This window comes from Oryzias latipes, chromosome 16, assembly GCF_002234675.1.
Source record: "Oryzias latipes chromosome 16, ASM223467v1".
Classification (NCBI taxonomy): Eukaryota; Metazoa; Chordata; class Actinopteri; order Beloniformes; family Adrianichthyidae; genus Oryzias; species Oryzias latipes.
The window spans coordinates 32,144,485-32,160,636 of record NC_019874.2 but is presented as its reverse complement, the minus strand read 5'-3'; the positions used below and the strand labels follow the sequence as shown (position 1 = coordinate 32,160,636).

The window sequence follows — 16,152 nt, the reverse complement described above, 5'->3', positions numbered from 1 at the left end:
GAGACCAACACTTGTGTCGTGACTCACCTTTAGGCTGACTGGACGGCTTCCTGCAGATGGCATTAACAACCTTTTTCTTGTTGTTTGCCAAAAAGTTAAAGTTCCAGATGCTGAAGAGGTTCTTTGGATTTCCAACGATCCGCAGGAGCTGCAGGTCATACACGTCGCAGACACCGACGGCTAATATTTCTATCCCCATGTTTCTGAGTCCTTCCGCGGCATCCTCCACATCGTCCAGTGAATTCCCATCGGTGATCATCACCAGAGTCTTGGATGTGCCCCCACGGGCGCCCCGAGATGGCAGGAAGTAGTCCTCGACGGATCTCAAGGCCTTACCCAGGTAAGTTGTTCCGCCTGCATGCTTGGAGCTGAGGATGTGTCTGACCACATCCGCCTTGCTGGAGTATTCACTGAGGTAGAACTCGTGGTGGAGGGCGTCGCTGAACTGAGCCAGTCCAACCTGAAGAAAGTTCTCTCCAAAGGTGAGGCTGCTCACGAGGTCTGCGGTGAAGTTGATGACCATGTTGTGGTTGTCCGGGGAGATGCTGGTGGAGTGGTCCAGCAGGAAGACCAGGTCCTTCTTCTCACAATCTGCAGATGAAACGTTGTTTTGAAACACCAACAGATGTGCAGCTTAACGGCCTGCTCTGATGAAAAAGCTGTTCTTGGTGTTTCTGACCGTTTCCTGTGGCATTTTTCTCATGATGGACGGCTTTTAGAAAGACTGCATTTCTGCGGATTACTTTATTCAAATCGTTGGGAATCAGGAGCAGATCACAAAATGCAGTCTGAAACGATCATATGAGTGACGTAGAAAATACTCTGGGCGGGGCTACAAGCTCCATGCTCCGCCTCTTTCTGATCATCCACCTGCAGACCAACAGATCCATGAGTGTCTTTGTTTTCCTGGTCTGAGCTGGAATCTGGATCAGAACTGGACGGATGGACAGATCTGATATTGCTAGTTGCACCACTAATGTTAGCTTGGGGTTATCCTTTTGATTTCATGTTTTACTTCGAAGCCCATCGAGACGACTGTTGTTGTGATTTTGGGCTATACAAATAAAATTGAATTGAATTGAATTGAATTATGAGGGCCTGTAAGCTAGCAGGGGAGCCTGTAAACAATGGGACGACTGGAAATCTTTGCAGGCTTACTCCGTGCCAACAATCCCGCCCACAAATCAGAGGTGAATTACTAATGAACTCCTGCCTCTCTGCAGAAACTATGTCCTAGAAAACGACTCGTTTTTGATTGAACAGCATCGTCATCATTAAAAGACGACTCGGAACGGTTTAAAAACCGATCAGAAGATGATCGGAGTGGGACTTTTCAGGAAGTTCCATGAGAACCACATAACTTCTGATCTAAACAAAGTTGAGGTAACAGATACATTGGAACAGCAGCTAGAACTTTCAAACAGATTAATAAGTTTCTAAGTTGTTGTTTTTCTCAAATTTAAGCTAAACTGGAACAGTGTTCAGAACAAACCAGCTTTACTGAGGAGGGAACTTCTCTAATCCATTTACCGGCCTGATTAATGAATCGGTGGGAGGGGCTGAGTCACCAGCTGCAGCTCCAGATGTTTGTGGAGGAGTGAAAAATGGGTTTTATGTCCGTGCACATAAATCACTCTTTGTTTTTCCATATAAACATCCTCCTCTTTTGTTTTGGTGAAATGAGTTTAAGATTGATCTGATTAAAGGCTGTAAGACCCCCCCCCTCCCCAGAGTACACGTGATGATCCTGCAAAAGTCTGAAGATCAAACAGACTGTACTATGTGGCATCCAGCAGGGGGCGCCAGGAAACATTTGGACAGCGTTTGTGGAATTCTCTTCATCTAAAGCAGGGGTCGGGAACCTTTTTGGCCAAGAGAGCCATAAACGCCACATATTTTAAAAATGTAATTTCGAAAGAGCCATACAATAATGTAGCGTCCCTTTCCCACACTGAGGCACGGAGACGTAACCTCTTTTAAGGTTCTTTATTCTGGTTACTGTAGACCGCAACAAACGCCGTACAATAAATTCAGCAACTCCTGAATCTCTCCCGCTGAGACGAGAGCGCTTCTCCTAACTTTATATTCGCTCCTGCCGCGTCAGCCCTCCTATTTCCCTTATTCGGCCCATAGCTGAACCCCATTGGTCCAAATTACCTAACAACAGGCTGAGCGACAGGACTGAGAGCCAATCAGATCTGTGCTTGATGCGTTCAATGAACCCCAGAACTTTTAACGCGGCCCAACAGCCACCCAGTCCAAGTCAGTATGCAACGATATGTTTAAAACTAAATATACAAATGAATATGTGTATTTGATGTAATTTCAACACTTTTAAAGTACAATAAGTCTGTGGATTATTTTTAATAACATTGTTATGCTGTTGCTAATAAATGATGAGTATTTCTCGTGGTGGTTCTGCTGATGGTCTAGTCTGGTTGATACGTGGTGAGTTTCTGCTTCGTTCAGGCGTTGAGACTTTAAACGTGATCTTAGGTCTGAATGTTCTGTAGATGTGAGACAGACTGCTCACATGCAGACGTGGAGCCAAACACACACTCACACGCTGCAGTGAGTGACGGGAAGCGGGTTTTACGTTTTTACAATCCCAGCGCGATTCACCTGCTGCCTGTCCCCACAACCCCTCACCCCCACCCTCTGCTTTCTTCCTCACACATCCCGTCCCCGCAACTGCGCGCTCTTTCTCAGAGACGGGAGCGCACAGTTTTAGGCACGGCGATTCACAGGTTTCCAGCTGGTACAAACTTTGTCAAATAAAAGATAATAGTAAAGGGACAGTGCTGGCGCAGATTTTTCTCTCCAGCATCAATACTACTGCGCGCCTCTGGCATCGCATCGCGCCCGAGAAGGACTGGTCTAATGAAAAAAAAAAAGTTTAATTACAGATTTGTCTGCGAGCCACATGTGACCATCAAAAGAGCCATATATGGCTCGCGAGCCATAGGTTCCCGACCCCTGATCTAAAGCCTAAGACAGCTTTGGCTTGTTAAAAAAAGATCTCCTTAGGCTGCTTCTCCAGCCGGTCCTGAAGGACGTACCTTTTCCACAGAGCTTTAAGGCCAGCCGTCTGCCCACAGCAGGAAGTTGATCCAAATCTTCCAATTGAAAGACTTTGTCGGAGGAGTTGCTGATCTCCAGCAGCTGCTTTTTGCTGGCCTCCAGCACTCCAACGGCGTAGACCTCCACGTCTTTGTTCCTCAGAGCTTCAGCGGGACCTCTGACCTCGTCTGTACTCTGAAGATCTGTAACCACCACCAGGCTCTGCTTCAGTGCCGGTCGACCTCCACCCCCCGCCTTAAAATACTTAGAAACCTCGGAGAGGCTCCTCCCCATGCGGTACCCGTCCTTCACGGGCTGCATCCTGTCCACGGCTCGGAGCACCTCTTCTCTGCTCAAGTATTTGTTGAGGCCAAACTCCAGACTGTGGTTAGCGCCCACCTGCATGACGCCCACATGAACGGCGTTTGGCCCGATGGTGAACATGCTGATGACAGATTTCAGTAAGTCTTTCATTTTCTCAAAGTCTCTCTTAGACAAAGCAGTGGAGCTGCTCATCAGGAAGAAAACGTCAGCGGGATACGCCTTACAAGCTGCAGAGAAAGCAGAGAAGTTCCTGAATGAGACGTTGATCTAGAGACCTTTACATGACCTTTCACCCCCTAAAGCAGAGTTCATACACGTGTTCGCATTCCTGACCAGGAAAGGTCTATAAAGCTGAAATCTGGGAGGTACAGAGGAATAAAAAGTGACAAAAATCATCAATGAAATGAACTGAATCAAACTTGTCTGGGTCTTTACTGTTTACTAACGGTAGCCATGGTTACGTGTGCAAATGTCTGTGATCGGATCAAAGATCGGATGAGAACTGAACTGTACACATGGATCCAGAAAAACTTTATCCAATGACAACAAACGTTTCCATACGCCACACTTGTCAGAATGAATTATTAAGACATCAAGAATTCTAGAAAATACCGGAAACGACGGTAGAAGAAACATTGAGTTCCGTTGTAAACAAAAAAACTGCAGCATAAAGCAGAAGGTCTTCTAAACGGGATTTTATTATGAGTATCATTATTACTAAGTTCCTGTTCACTCATAATCTTTTGTAATCCATGTTTTCTCTCTCGGCAGAACGGAGCAGGAAGCAGGGTTAGGATTAAGCCTCCTCCAGAGCGCCACACCTAAACCAGAGCAGCAGTGACCCACCATCGCAATAAACCGTTTCTATGCACCACGATCGCATCAACAATCAGCATAACCCACCAGTCTCCATCAGACAGAAATGTTGATCCGAACGAGGCTGATCGGGGCAGACTGTCCTGAACGGCGTGTTTACACAACCTATTTTTATTCTGATCAGGCTTTTATTCGATTTGTCCGCCTAACCGCAGCTGCTGACGTAATGCGGGGTTCCTGACTGTGACACACATTTGTTACTGGTGATTCCCGCCGCTGAGACCAAAGCGGTTGCTCTGCCTCCATGCGATGCAGATCATTACAGGAGAATCATCCCGTTGTTTCATGAACAGACCTTGTCTGCAGCGACCTCTAAGGTCACCTGGTCAAATCAGAACCTCAGCATCCTCTAAGGTAGAGTTAGCCCTCTAACGCCAAACATGAGATTCTGGTTCTGTGCAGCAATGCAGGAACCAAACTCACCCTCAGGAGCACAGATCTCTGCGAGGACGCCGTCACTGATGGACTTCAGGGCATCAAAATGATTGACATAGAAAGTCCGTCTGGGGTCGCCCGAAATCTCAGTCAGCTGAGTTTCATTTGACTTCTTCGCCCCGATGGCGAGAAGCGTGATGTCCTTCCTCCTTAAAGCTTCTGCTGGGCCTTTGAAGTCGTCTGTGGCCTCCCCTCCGCTGATGACTACCAGGTACCTTGGGACCTGACGCTCCGCCGTTTCCCCCATCCCCTGGTTCAGGAAGGCCAGAGCTTTGCCCACGTATGCAGCACCTCCTTCACGTTGGAGTGCCAGCACAGCTTCTTTTATCTCGTCTGCGTCCTCCATCAGGTCAGACTGCAGAGAAGGTGAATGGGAGTATGTCACCACTCCCATTCGAACGTGATCAGGCCCAATGCGGAGGAAACGAAGGAAGCCAATGATGAAGTTCTGCATGTCCCTGAGGTCCAGCTGGCTGATGCGTCCAGAGACATCCAAGAGGAAGAAGATGTCCGCCCTGTGCGTCTCTGCACACGCTGAGGAGGACAGAAGACAACACATTCAGTCACTACAGCTCAGAGCTCCTGGAACCCTGGAGAACCCTCAGCATTGGCTTCTACTTTTTCATTCCTTTTAACATTTGTTATTTTATTCATTGTCATTTTTAAATATTTGGTTGAATGCTATAAAGCAGTAAATGCTATAAAGTATTCAATCATTGTTTTCCTGTTTCTCTTTCTTTATTATCCTCCATTTTTTGCCGCTTATCTCCTCCTACAATGTTTCATCTATTTCAACCATTCAACTATTAAATTGTTCAGCTCTTTCAGCTTTTTCCAGCTGTGACTTTTGGTTCTTCAAATCCTTGAACTTTTCCAAATATTCCAGGATTTCTGCCTCCATTAAATCCATGGAGAGTCCTTGGTGCAGAAGCTCGCTGGTTCGATACCCGACTCTGGAATTTTTCACAAACATATCTTTTTTTTTATTTGGCTGTTTTGACATTATTTATGATCAACTATGATCATTTCTTTATTTCTTTTTTTACGCCAATTATTACTCTTTAAGTTTTATTTTCATTCAGCAACACAGCATCAATCCTGCATTTTCTTCTGGAGATGCAGCTCCTTACGGTTTCCATTTAATTAAATGTTTTTTATTTAATTAATAATGTTAAATGTTTCCATTTGATCCTTTTTGTTATTTTCATTGTTCCTGCTACTTCCCAGTTTGGACAAACAGAAAAATGTCTCATTCCCTTTCAAATTGCTGTTGGGTTCTTCAGAGGGGAACCTCCCAAACCCTGATTGGCACACAGACCCACCTCTCTCCACGTCCTTGCTGCTTCCTCCAGCTGTCCTCTGCTTCTCTGCGATGCCGTTACACAGGCCTTTCAGCAGACTGTGAGTCTCTGCCCTCAGGCTGCTGAAATTGGCCCTGGGGAAGACGTGTCTGGAAGACGGGTGACTTGCCATCTCTTCGAGTTCCGTCGGGTCGGCGTCTTTGACTCCGACGGCATATATGGTGGCGCCATCCCGGCGCAGGGAGCTCGCTGCTTCTCTCACACTGTCCTGGGATTTGCTGTCTGCGATCACCACAGCAACCTTCTGGGCATTCTTCCTGCCGCCTCTTTCCTCACTGAAGAGCATCTCCCAAGTTAATTTCAAGGCGACTCCGATTTTAGCGCCACCTTCACGGGGAGGCAGGAGACCGATGAAGTGCAGGAGTTCTGCTTTTCCGGTGAACGTGTTGAGGTGGGCTTCCACTCTGAGCCAGGGGCCGGAGGTAACGATGCCCACTCTGACCTTGGCTTGGCTGATTTCTAGGCTGTTGATGATTAAGCTCAGGAAAGTGAGCACAAAGGGGAAATTGTCCTCTCCGGTTCCTTCTGAACCCTTCAGAACGAAGACAACGTCAGCCACGCCGGCACCTACGCACTCTGTCAAAGAAATGCAACACGTTTATTGGGCGTGTGGTACCGAACTTTCCAGAGGAACAGCGTTCCCGGATCAACAGTTGCCGCTGGTAACGGCGGGTCCTCCCTGCCAGGACCCTCAGGTGCTCAGGACCTGGCCTCAAACCACCGCCTGCCTCCTTTGAACTTCTGCTTTTAGATGATGAGAGTCCTCAGTCCCACATTTGAAACAAAGCAAACATCCAAACCCCCTGGCAGGCACAGAGGTGGGAGGCTGATGATGTGGGCCGCCTTTGGACCTGGACTCACCCTGATCAGGGTTCTGTAGTGTGTCCCTCTGTGTGGCAGCTAAAGATCAACTCAAACGGAGGGCGGCTGCAGCACAGAGGGAGAGCGGTAAGCCTATGACTGACTCCAGGTTCGGTTCCCGCCTTCCCTGCCCTGCTGTCAAAGTGCCCTTGGGCAGAACGGATGGCGCCCTGCAGCGCAGCGGCCATCGGTGTGAATGTGTGTGTGTGGGGGCTGTGAAGCACTTTGGGCCTCAAAGCCTAGTAGACCTCATTTCCCACTGAAGAAGGTGGCAGGTGAGGAAACAGACTGACGAGTCAGCACTTTTCCATCGGAATGTTGACGAAACGGAATCAAATCTTTGCTTGTTTTTGGAGACGACATGTTTGCATCACGGAAAACAGAACAGACTTTTCTTTCTTTGGGTATCAGTGGAAAAACGTAACAGTTCATTGTGGAATAAGGCCGAGGCGGTAAAGGGGATCACACAACCACCAGAGACGACACGTGTCCGGCGCTCTGAGCTCACCGCGTTCGCTCTGGTCCACTTCACAAGGCTGCTAAATGGTGCTGCTCTTTGATTTACAAGACCACACAAAAACAGAAGGGCCATGCAGCGGTGCAAAGATCATCTATGGTGACGGGCATCGCACTCTGACATCATTTATTACTTTAGCTGTAGAAATTGGTCAGAAATAACTTTTAAATGAACAACATTCAGTGATCTCCAATCAAATCTATGTTTTCTATGAAACTTAATTGCGATACTTAATATCTTGAAAAAATGAGCTGAAGAATAAAGTCATCAGTGGCTGCTCTTGTCTTCCGTACTTTATAGTTAACTAGACACACATTTACATCCAAGGTTAAATCAACAGCCCTCATGCTGCAGTAAAACCTGGGTCTTAATAAAAACAGCATCAGTTGGTTTAAACAAGAGAAATGACAGTAGATACTAACAAAGATCTGTGAGTGAGGGTCCTACCTTCATCCACCAGCTAGAATCCTTTCTACTTCAAAGTAATTCTTAACATTAAATCTTCTTTCTCTTTCGGCTTTTCCCATCAGGGGTCGCCACAGCGAATCATCCTTTTCCACCTCACTCTATCATGGACATCTTCTACCCTAACATTAGCCAACTTCATGTCCTCTGTTAAGACATCCATATATCTCCTCTTTGGCCGTCCTCTTGCCCTCCTGCCAGGCAGCTCCATCTCCAACATCCTTCTACCAATATATCCACTATCCCTCCTCTGAACATGTCCAAACCATCTCAGTCTGGCTTCTCTGACTTTGTCGCTGACACAGGCAACATGAGCCGTCCCTCTGATGTACTCGTTCCTTATCCTGTCTAACCTGGTCACTCCTAAGGAGAACCTCAACATCTTCATCTCCGCTACCTCCATCTCAGCCTCTTGTCTCTGTCTCACTGCTACCGTCTCTAACCCATAGAGCAGAGCTGGTCTCACCACTGTCTTGTACACCTTTCCTTTGAGTCTTGCTGACACTCTTCTGTCACACAACACTCCTGACACTTTCCTCCACCCGCTCCAACCTGCCTGCACTCGCCTCTTCACCTCTTTTCCACACTCCCCATCACACTGAACTGTTGACCCCAAGTACTTAAACTCCTGCACCTTCTTCACCTCAGTCCCCTGTAACCTAACGCTTCTACCTTGATCCCTCTCGTTCAGACACATGTATTCTGTCTTACTACGACTGACCTTCATACCTCTTCTTTCCAGAGCAAACCTCCACCTCTCTAGCTGTTCCTCCACCTGCTCTCTACTCTCACTGCAGATTACAATGTCATCCGCAAACATCATTGTCCAGGGAGATTCCTGTCTTACCTCGTCTGTCAGCCTGTCCATCAGCATAGCAAACAAAAAAGGACTCAAAGCTGATCCTTGGTGTAGTCCCACCTCCACCTTGAACTCCTCTGTCTGACCTACAGCACATCTCACCACCGTCATACTTCTCTCATACATGTCCTGAACTACTCTGACATACTTTTCTGCCACTCCAGACGACCTCATACAGTACCACAGCTCCTCCCTCGGCACCCTGTCATACGCCTTCTCTAAATCTACGAACACACAATGCAGCTCCTTCTGACCTTCTCTGTACTTTTCCATCAACATTCTCAAAGCAAAAATGGCATCAGTGGTGCTCTTACGGGGCATGAAACCATACTGCTGCTCACAAATCTCCACCTTCTTCCTAAGCCTGGCTTCCACTACTCTTTCCCACAGCTTCATTGTGTGGCTCATCAACTTTATTCCTCTATAGTTGCTGCAGTTCTGCGTGTCACCCTTGTTTTTAAAGATCGGGACCAGAACGCTTCTCCTCCATTCCTCAGGCATCTTCTCACTCTCTAAAATCCTATTGAACAACCTTGTTAGAAATTCCACTGCTGTCTCTCCTAAGCACTTCCATACCTCCACAGGTAGGTCATCAGGACCAACGGCCTTTCCGCTCTTCATCCTTTTCAGAGCCTTCCTAACCTCATCCTTTCCAATCTCTGCTACTTCCTGCTCCACAACAACCACATCTTCCTCCCTTCTTTCCCTGTCATTTTCCTCGTTCATCAGCTCCTCAAAATACTCCTTCCATCTTTTCTGTACACTCTCCTGGGTTGTTAGCACCTTTCCATCTCTGTCCTTAATCACCCTTATCTGTTGCACGTCCTTCCCATCTCTGTCTCTCTGTCTGGCTAGCCTGTACAAGTCCTTCTCTCCTTCCTTTGTGTCTAACCTGTCATATAGCTCATCGTAAGCTTTCTGTTTGGCCTTTGCCACCTCTCTCTTCACTCTACGCTGCGCTTCCTTGTACTCTTGTCTACATTCCTCAGTCCTTTCTACATCCCACTTCCTTTTAGCCAACCTCTTCCTCTGGACGCATTCCTGTACTTCCTCATTCCACCACCAAGCCTCTTTACCGTCTTTCCTCTTTCCAGATGACACACCTAGCACCTTCCTACCTGTTTCCCTGATAATCTCTGCTGTAGTTTCCCAGTCCTCTGGAAGCTCATCCTGACCACCCAGGACCTGCCTCAACTTCTGCCTAAATTCCTCACAAGTTTCTTCATTCTGTAGCTTCCACCACTTGGTCTTCTTTTCTGTTTTCCCTCTCTTCTTCTTCCTGACCTCCAGAGTCATCTTACACACCACCATGCGGTGCTGTCTGGCTACACTCTCTCCTACCACCACTTTGCAGTCAATAACCTCTCTCAAATGACCTCGTCTACATAGGATGTAGTCCACCTGAGTACTCCTACCTCCACTTCTGTATGTCACTCTATGTTCCTCTCTCTTCTGGAAGTAAGTGTTGACTACAGCCATTTCCATCCTCTTCGCAAAGTCCACCACCATCTGTCCCTCCAGATTCCTTTCCTTCACACCAAACCTGCCCATCACCTCCTCATCACCTCTGTTGCCCTCACCAACATGCCCATTAAAGTCTGCTCCAGTAACAACTCTCTCTCCTCTGGGGAAACTCTCTATGACCTCATCCAACTCACTCCAGAATCTCTCCTTCACTTCTAACTCACAGCCAACCTGTGGCGCATACCCACTGACTACATTCACCATCACCCCTTCAATTTCTAACTTTAGGCTCATCATCCTGTCTGAGACTCTTTTCACCTCTAGAACACTGTTTACAAACTCCCCCTTCAGAATCACTCCTACCCCGTTTCTCTTCCTATCAACACCATGATAGAACAGTTTGTATCCTCCTCCAATACTACGTGCCTTGCTGCCCTTCCACCTTGTCTCCTGCACACACAGTACATCTACCTTCCTTCTCTCCATCATGTCTGCCAGCTCTCTGCCTTTCCCTGTCATTGTGCCAACGTTAAGAGTCCCTATTCTCAAACCTATGTTCCTGCCTTTTCCCTTCTCTCTCTGGCCACGGACCTTTCTGCCTCCCCTCTTTCTTCCACCAACAGTAGTCAAATTTCCACCGACACCCTGTAGGTTAACAGCATCGGTGGCGGTCGTTGTTAACCCGGGCCTCGACCGATCCGGTATGTCTAAAGTGTTGTGGATGATTCGCATGGTTATTTTGGCAATTTTTTACGCCGGATGCCCTTCCTGACGCAACCCTCTCTATTTATCCGGGCTTGGGACCGGCACAGAAGTTACTGGCTTGCAACCCCTGTGGCTAGATGTTAATTCTTAACATTAAATACTTGTACTTTCTATGCTGTACTGCCTTTCTTGAAGACCCACCGCGCTTTACACTCTCAGTCCTGTTCACACATTAACACTGATGGCGCCAGGAGCAGCGGGACGTTCTGTGTCTCACCCAAGGACACTTTAACACAAGGGCAGGCAAGGCAGGAACCGAACCTGCAACCTTCGTTCAGAGGTCGACCGCTCTGCTTCATGCGCCAGAATCCAAAGTAATCAAAACTTGTGTTGCTTGTAACTGCTTGATAGTCGGGCTTTCCAACTTTAAAACCCTCTTGGGGGCAGGTTTGGGTTTGGTCTGGGGTTCTTCGCAGCATAACATAGAGGTATTGATCAGTGTCCCGCTCCTGCACAGGACCATCAGACCTGTCTACGGTACAGTAGAGAACAGAAGAAATGTTCTTACCTTCAACAACAGTTTCCACTCCTGGAAAGAATATCTTATCACTCAAGATTTTGAAGCCTTTAGGACCAAACTCCAGCCAATTGAAGGCAAGGCCGCTGATCTGGAATTCTGGAAGACCCATTGACCCTTCGGCCATTACTGAAGTAGCAACCCCAAAGTCTTTCAGTGTTCTAGCATAGGAAGCAAAATCATCATACTGCAGCATGGAAAGAGAATTCTGCTCATTTTCCATCACGATGACCAGATCCTGATGCACTCCCATGTGCGCCCGGCCCCCCGCCTCGGCTTTGAGAAAGCGGGTGGTGGCGAGCTCCAGAGCCCTGCTGAGGTTCCGCTGCTGCTTGGCTTGAGGCTGAAGTTTGAAGTTTCCAACAGCTTCCAGGATCTGGCCTTTGTTTTCATACGTGTTTAGCAGGAATTCCACTTGGACGTCTTGACCGAACTGAGCCAGACCCAGACGATGGCTGGACCGTCCCACCTCATTCACGGTAATGATTCCTGAAAGGTTGCTCTTCAACTGGGAGAACTGTTCAGGAGGCAAACTGTTGTCCACCAACCAGAACATGTCTGTGTAGCGTTTGGTTAAAACTGAAAGAAAGAAGAGATGAAGTGAGAATTCATCCTCCACACAGACCCCTCCTCCTTCCTTCCTCCAGAGTCAAGTCAGAAAGGAGACGGGCGCCGTTTGGTGAAAGCTGCATGATTCTGCAACGTTTGTAATAAAGCAGATAATAAAACACGTGTGTGAGTTTATGTCTGCTCCGACGCCTGATCAAACGTGAGCTGTGATACGCCTGACCTCTGTGACCTTTAGTGTTAGTCTAAGCCGGTTTAGCTGGAGGCTCAAACAACCGTTTTTTCAGGTTCCATCCTCCCGACATCCTCTGACGCCACCTTTAAGATCACCTCAAAGGAATCCTGACGTCAGATTGTTGCTCGTGGTATGTTGATGATCCCGGCACAGCTTCATCCGTCAGGACGCTTAAGTATTAAACACGGGTATTCTCTCTACAAGCTCACGCATGAGCGGGTCGTACCAACCCATAGACGACAGGAACGACCTGACACGCGCCATCACGGAAAGCAAGTCTGACCTTCAGCTCTGATGGTGACAGGGTCAGTACAACCTCCAGAAAACACAAAGCCTAACAGGAATACACGATTTCCAATGACACAAAGGTGAACTTATTGTGTTGTTGCTGTCATTCCAGAGCCAAGAAGCAAATTTTGTTGAGTATCTAGACCGGAAATGTCTGCTTCTGCTTTCAGAGAAAAGAATGGAGACATAAGGAGGTTTTCAGGTCTTTACCTTTCTGCTGCTCCTTCAAAGAGATGCACAACCTTTTGAGCAGGCTGTCCAGAAGACTATGCAGATCCTCATAACGGTCTACGATGAAGACGTAATGATCTTGGGGCGGGTTAGCAATGGTCTTCAGCTGCTTCTGCGCGTCTTTTCCCACGCCAACGCAAAACACCAACACCCCGTGGTCCCTCAGCTGCTGGGCAGGCGTTTCCACAGGGTCATCAGATTCTCCATCCGTGATGAGGACAGCGATCTGAGGAACCAGCTCCCTGACTCTGCTCCCCGCCGCTTCAACAAAGTAATCTTTTCGAATGAAATCGAGGGCTTCACCGGTCCTGGTACTTTTTTTAAGGTAGTACAGTTGTTGAACTGCAGTCAGCACGCTCTCCTGGTCTGCATGATCCTTGAGCAGAAATTCCTTCTGAGTTGTTTTGCTGTACTGAGCCAGGCCGAACTGGATCTTCTTGGGGCCAATGTCAAAGGGTTTGATGACATTTCCAAGAAATGTTTTAACCAACTCAAAGTTTTCAGGGCCAATGCTGCCGGAGCTGTCAACCAGGAAGACGATGTCGCCCACCAGAGGGTTTTCACACTCTGGAAAGAGTCGATCACACATTTACAAAAACCAACCGTCTCTGCAGCATTAGCACAGAACAAACATGCAAACGACATCCAGGTACCAACCTTTTCTCTGAGCAGACACGTCAAAGAGAGCGGCCGCAAAGATGAAGAGAGGACAGATTCTGACTACATGCATGATGGACATCTTCTGGTTTTCAAGCATCTTCTGGAATGAAGAAAGGTGTCAGCAGGACTGCATGACGCAACATTTACTACAGAGAAAGAAAACTAAAGAAAGCTGCTTCCTACAGAAGGACTGACGTTTCTATTCCCTCAGCATCCAGACAAGAAAAAACCAAAGACATTGGGACTTCAGCTCAGGAGTATTTTGAATGTTGACTCTTCCAGAGGATTTCTTGATGAGTCATGATTGTTTTGACAGCATCTATGTCTGGATGATGCTGCACACAGATCTCTGCTCTAGAGCTTCGTTTGTAACTAAACCAGATCGAGTATGTCTTCCTCATCTGGATGTTTTTCATTCAGTGAACTCTAGGAGGTCAGAGTCCGCCTATCTGGGTTCATCTCCTCTTTAACAGAGAACGTTGCTGTTCTTCTGCAGCTTCAGAGTCTCCCAACAACAACAACCAGTGAAGATTTGATCGTTTAAAAAAAAAAATCTACTTGTGGAAATTATCATGATAAACCTCCAGAAACAGGTTACCTCCCTTTGATCCCGCCCCTCCAATGTGTTTCTTTAATCATCCTTCAACCTCTTAACCTGCCCCCCCCCCCCCCCCCAATCCATTCCAAAAGGAAATTCACACAAATTTAACAAAATAAAGTCTATACTGGAATACAGAAGAGGTTTATACAAATATACTCCTCCAGTGTCTGACGCGACAAAACCCCCATTGTAATGGATCAGCTGATGGACAGGACAAGCTAAAAAAACAGATGCTTTGGTCTCACAAAACTTCACAAACATGGAAGCTCCTGGCATCACGCTAACATGCTAGCAACACGGCAGAGGACGCTGCGAAGTCCAGAGGGGGACGGAACCAGAAGCAGAAGTTTTGAAACTTTTCTGATTCAAGTTAAAGGTAAAGTTTCGTTATCTCTCACACACCTAGGTGTGTGAAATTTGTTCTCCGCATTTGACCCCTCCCCTCTGGGAGCAGTGATCTGTAGACACAGCCATTTGGTGATCCAACCCCCCAATCCAAACCCTTAATGCTGTGTGTCCAGCAAGGAGGGATTGGGTCCCAATTTTAGAGTCTTTGGTATGACTCGGCCTGGATTTGAACTCACACACTACCATTCACAGGCCGGACACTCTACCACAATGCCACTGAGCTGGTTCACGACTGAACTGCTGAACAAACCCATTTCTACGCTCTGAAATGTCTTCTTCCTTCCAAACCCATGTGTTTCTCCTACAGACAGATGTTGACTCATCAGTGAGTTCTGACAGACCTTCATTAGAAACCAATGCAGAGAGCAGACCCCCCCCCCCCCCCCCCCCCAGTCCCCTTCATACCTGCAGTCATGCCACATGCGCGCCCAGGCTCACTCCAAACCAACAGCTAGCCCTGCTCAGCTCTCTGGAAAAGTCCTTTCCAGCAGCTGCAGAGAACCTCCAGGATCTCCAGGAGCTGCTCTTCAGGGACGACCACAAAGCAGAGAACTGTGGAGAGTCCTGCAGCCTCTGTTAGCAAAGCTGAACGCTGCCTCAGACAATCAAATGGAAAGGAGGAGGAGCCTGCAGGAGTGGAGAAGGCGTGAAGTCACCACATCCTTCGCTTAACCTACAAATGGGAGCCAGAAATTCCCACTGTGTCCCTGAGGAGGACGGGGAGGGAGGGGCTCACTGCTGGAGCTGCTGCCTGAAACTTCTCCCACCTTTCACCTCCTGGTGATGGAAATCATGTGACCCAGTTTCTCCTTCTGGAAGACCAACTGCCTGCAAATGTTTAGCATAACTCTAAGCATACGTCACAGCTCTCATGTCTGCAGCAGCAGCTGCTGGGAAGAGGTTGCACCGCTGCAGCTGTGAGCACAAACGTCCCGTCCAAACCCACCCTCACCGCCTCCACGAGGACCACACATGTGCACCAACCGGGACGGTCACTCTCTGCTGCTCTGCGTCTGACCCGTGACATTTGGGGGCGTGGTCTTAGACCGAAGCTCCTTTACTCTTTTCAGCAGAACGATCCAGATCCACCTTCATCGTTTGGATGAAGATCACTTCCTGCTGCGTCATGCTAACACATGTTTGCAGGAAAAGGTTCCGATCTCCTGCTGTTTGCTCAACAGTTCTTCTCCAGGTTCCACAGAACTCTGAAGTAGAACATTTCCAGCAGGACTGTGGTTCATCTCTGATTCCATCCCAAACCGTCTCTCTGCAAAGGATTGTGGGATTGGGCTGTGCTCTCCTCTGCCTGATGAGGTGAACAGAAGAACCTTCAGACCTCCTTTTCTTCCAGACCAGACACTTCTGGGTCATTTCCTTTCAAAAGACGGTTCTGGAGGAGCCTGTGAGCCACAGAGGAGTCATTAGAACGTGTCTGCTGCCCCCCACTGGAGGAAACGTGCAGGTGTCCAGCTGTGCTGTAGATGTGACAGAAAGCCCGGCCGGGTCCAGAAGCTGAAACCACATAACCGATCCCAAAGTAAGCAGGTCTGAATCAATGAAGACAACAAAACGGCAGAATTCAAGAGGTTTGTCTCAGACCACAATCACATCCAGACCAGAACCCAGACCAGAATCACATCCAGACCAGAATCACATCC

At 47.9% G+C, this 16,152-nt stretch overlaps 1 protein-coding gene across 3 annotated transcripts in view; it reads right to left on the bottom strand.

Moving 5' to 3' along the window:
* LOC105356067 (collagen alpha-6(VI) chain) overlaps nucleotides 1–15,949 on the bottom strand; it is a 36,950-nt gene extending 21,001 nt beyond the window's left edge. For 2 of the 3 annotated variants that reach the window (XR_002874954.1, XR_002874953.1), the window contains exons 1-8: nucleotides 14,900–15,949; nucleotides 13,483–13,585; nucleotides 12,805–13,392; nucleotides 11,496–12,083; nucleotides 6,018–6,632; nucleotides 4,684–5,229; nucleotides 3,060–3,611; nucleotides 28–591 (exon numbers count right to left, since the gene is read on the bottom strand). Coding sequence is in view for 1 of the 3 variants with exons in the window: in XM_023964317.1 (XP_023820085.1) it covers nucleotides 28–591; nucleotides 3,060–3,611; nucleotides 4,684–5,229; nucleotides 6,018–6,632; nucleotides 11,496–12,083; nucleotides 12,805–13,392; nucleotides 13,483–13,582 (3,553 nt within the window). In the remaining 2 variants the exon portion in view is untranslated. The remainder of the gene's footprint in view (nucleotides 1–27; nucleotides 592–3,059; nucleotides 3,612–4,683; nucleotides 5,230–6,017; nucleotides 6,633–11,495; nucleotides 12,084–12,804; nucleotides 13,393–13,482; nucleotides 13,586–14,899) is intronic. The other variant, XM_023964317.1, reaches the window with a different exon arrangement.
* Between the last annotated feature and the right edge of the window lie 203 nt (nucleotides 15,950–16,152).